Below are 3,800 nucleotides of genomic sequence, written 5' to 3'. Positions count from 1 at the left end.
TTATACATACTCTTCATGGCTTTCAACAACTTCCCATTTACCCCATGTATTCCTAATACTTTCCACATTCCTTGTCTATCCACCCTGTCACATGCTTTCTCCAAATCCGTGAAGCCATATACAACTTCTGTCTGTTCTGTACAAACTTCTCCACTAAAGACCTAAGAATGAATATCTGATCTGCACAACTTCATCCCTTCCTAAAACCTCCCTGTTTTTCAACTAATTCTTCTGTTATTTCCCTAACTCTGTCAGTAGATCTCCTACCATACACTTTTTCCCCTTTTCCTTTGTACAGGGGAATTATTATACCTGACTTCCAATCCTCCGGGACTCTGCCTTCCTCCCAGGCCAGTCTGCGCATCTTCCAAATCCATTCTACTGCCAGTAATGAAAATACTCCACCCCTTAATATGAGAACCCCTTATCTCAAGCCCATCTCATGTCTTTCTATGGTGTGTGTTCCTTATTGTGTCTTCACTTTCTATTAATCTAACCATGCCTGTGTGTGTTTCTGATGCACAGCATATCATAATGTATGTATTTAGTTGGTCTGTGTTATTGTCAAAGGGAAAATTTGGGATTGCACTTGGGGTGCCCGGTACTGTAGGGTAAATCCCATAGGTAGTGTGCTTTTGTTATTGTGCAAGTTCTTTATCACACACCAAGCCTTGTACCAGTTATGCATGATAACCAAGGGATCACAGTACCGTATATAAACGTGTGTTGCCAGGTGAGCTTGACTGCGACATTTTCTCTCATTTTTCTGTGTCTGTCCTCATCTCTTCCTATTTCTGCCATCTTTTCTGTCACTTTTTGTTAATCTTGTTTTCTTTTTCGTGTGGTTTTACATTGATTGACAAGCCAAAAAGTTTCCTAGATCCCAGGAAACCATTTACAACATTGGGTGGTAACTATATAACCAACCCATACATGTTCCCTATGTGTCAGCAAGTGGGTTGGTGGTGGGTTAGTTTCCCTCCATATAAAATAACTAACTTGCAGCCAAACGACCACCTATTACGGGATTATGGTGTCTGGCAATAGATATATAGGTAGATAGACAAGTACAGTATCCTTGAGTTAGTGAGTAATGTGGTGTGGATGATTTTCAGGAGTGGAAGGATTGCCATTGCTGGTGACTCAACTCTGGCCGTTTCTACCTCTTCACCAAGTTAGCCGCCATCCATGACTGGACATATCTGCAGTTGGTACTACACATCAAGTTAAGCCACAGTGGAATGAAGGTTAGTATTGCTTTGCAGTTCTGTAGCAATTATCAGTCATTGGTATCATTATCCATGTGTAGTTTTCTTTGGGGCAGAGGGCAGTGAAATGGCAGGGGCAGGGCGACATGTAGGTGATTTGTCAGTGCCCACCCCTTACAGGATTAAGGCGTCTGCTTAGATAAATATAGTTTTCTTTGGCACAGGATGTAAAATATCCAGAACTATAAAAGGAGGCAGGTAAATGGGAAGGTTTAACAGAAGAGTAACGAGTAAAATGGGCTTTACATCCATTTATTTTACTGTCAATCTTTTAAAAATTCTCAGCTCCATTTAGAAGGCATTACACCATATACAAATGACCTTATATTCTCTTGCAAGTTATTCATTTTAGAGGAAGTATTGAAAAGATATGATTGATACCATTTCCGAAACAAAAAGCTCAGAGTCGGAATTAACTGCTGAGATGGAAGTTGCGGGAACCAAATAGAATGGTGAAGGGTGGAGTCATCAGCGTACGAGTGGATAGGGTTAGATGTACCGCTTAGAAAGTCATTGATGAATAAAAGGAAGAGAGTTGGTAATAGGACGGAGCCCTGAGGAACACCACTGTTGATAGATCTAGGAGGAGAACGATGGCCTTCTACAACAGCGGCTATAGAACGATCAGAAAGGAAGCTAGAGATGAAGGCACAGATAGAAGGATAGAAACCGTAAGAGGGCAGTTTGGAAATTAAAGATTTATGCCAGAAAAGCCTTTGAGATAAGTGCAATGGCAAAGCTTTCACCAAAGTCCCAAAAGGAGGATGACCAGGAGTCTGAAAGGTAGGTTGGTAGTGGGTGTGTGCATAGTGTAATATTATTGGCTTATATTTTACTTATAGTACCGGAAATACAATATTATTATTCTTGAATCTATTAGTAATATATTGTTATTTATTTAAAACACTTATACTTATGTTGCCAGCTGAAAGCTCCTGTAACATTATTGGAACAAAATAGACTCTCTTGGAGACTGCCCACCAGCCGGCTTTTATTGTGGCCTTTTTGTTGTTTTTGTGTTCCTGCCGTATTTACGGACAATTATTACATGGTGTCAGGTGTGGGGTTTCCTTGAATGTCTCCCGAATAAGCTAATTATGACTGTATACCTGAAAGAAGAGGGTTTTCCGTGAAACAGCTGTAACAAGATAGCCAAGGCCTTCGTTGTTGTTGTTATTGTTAGCAAGTGAAGATGGCCGACCATAATCGCCTGCCGGGTCCTCTTTCTTTGGAAGGTAACTGTGCTGAGAACTGGAGGAGATTTATCCAGGAGTTCGAAATATACCTAATTAGCTCTGAAAAAGAAGGTAAGAAGAATGAAGTTAAGGTTGCATTACTCCTTCACTGTGGTGGTCGTGAGCTGCTGGACATCTACAACACACTTCCTGTGTCTGAAGAGGAAAAGAAAGACTACAAAAAGCTAGTGGCTAGTTTAAATTTGCACTTTGAACCAAAGAAGTATACCACATATGAGAGATATTTGTTTAATACAAGGACACAACAGCCAGGTGAGAGTATTGATAGCTTTGTCACAGACCTAAGAAAGAAGGCCAAGAACTGTAACTATGGTACCCTGCATGACGAATTATTAAGAGACAGAGTTATTTGTGGTATAATTGATGATACTTTAAGGAGCAGACTTTTGAGAATTGATGATCCTAGTTTAGAAGAGGTTCTGAACCAGTGCCGAACCCATGAAGTTAGTGAGGAACACCTAAAGGAATTTAATGCAGCTTTCCAGTCCACTGTTAATGTTACAAGTAAAGCCACCAAGGCCAATGCAAGGAATACCAAGAGGAATGGAAGTGAACCCAACCCAATCGATGCACAAAGCTGCAAGTTCTGTGGATTCCAGCACGTATTCAGTCGCCGATTCTGCCCTGCTGCTGATCAAGAATGTCACAAGTGCGGGCGACGGGGCCATTTCAAGATTAAATGCACCTCCCAAGGACAGCGCAAGGCCCGAAGTAAGTCCGTAAGGAACGCATGTGTGGAACAGGACTACTCTTCTGGGTCTGATGAGTATCAAGATAAGACAGTGGGTTATCTGTGTGCTGAGAGTAAATCCTCCAATATAAACTACTGTAAGTCTGGTAAGAAACCTGATTTAATAGAACTTGAGTTTCCAGATCATCAATGTGAATTTAGGGCTTAGACTGACACTGGTGCTGAGGTTAGTGTGCTACCAAAGAAGATTTTTGATATGATGAAGCCCAAACCAACACTAGGTAAAACCAAGACTGTTCTTGTGTCTTTTACAGGAGATAAAGTTACTCCAGTTGGTAAAATTTGGATTGAATGCCTACATAATAGTCAAAGGTACAAACTTGTGTTTCATATTGTTGATCTTGATTGTAAGCCTCTGCTAAGTAGGAATGCCTGTGAACTTCGTGGTGTTGTTAAATTTATGAAACAAGTAACGGCAAAGTCAACAGAATCTGCAATACCAGTGTCGATGAAGTCACTGATTTCAGAATATGCTGATGTTTTTCAAGGGTTAGGCTGCATTGATGGTAGAGTTCACCTAGAGGT

General features: G+C 40.8%; 1 protein-coding gene across 1 annotated transcript; it reads left to right on the top strand.

Moving 5' to 3' along the window:
• The first annotated feature begins 2,460 nt into the window (after positions 1–2,460).
• On the top strand, positions 2,461–3,423 carry LOC145389604 (uncharacterized). The gene has a single exon (XM_080264849.1). The coding sequence runs from the start codon at positions 2,461–2,463 to the stop codon at positions 3,421–3,423; it is 963 nt and encodes a 320-aa protein (XP_080120975.1).
• Positions 3,424–3,800: the final 377 nt, after the last annotated feature.

Source organism: Coenobita brevimanus, unplaced genomic scaffold (genome assembly GCF_032717465.1).
Source record: "Coenobita brevimanus isolate Jiangsu-jjx unplaced genomic scaffold, ASM3271746v2 jjx.HiC_scaffold_150, whole genome shotgun sequence".
NCBI classification, from domain to species: Eukaryota; Metazoa; Arthropoda; class Malacostraca; order Decapoda; family Coenobitidae; genus Coenobita; species Coenobita brevimanus.
This window is presented reverse-complemented; position numbering and strand designations above follow the sequence as displayed.

Coding starts and splice junctions, on each gene's coding strand:
- LOC145389604 (XM_080264849.1), top strand. CDS start 2,461: ATGGCCGACCATAATCGCCTGCCGGGTCCTCTTTCTTTGGAAGGTAAC.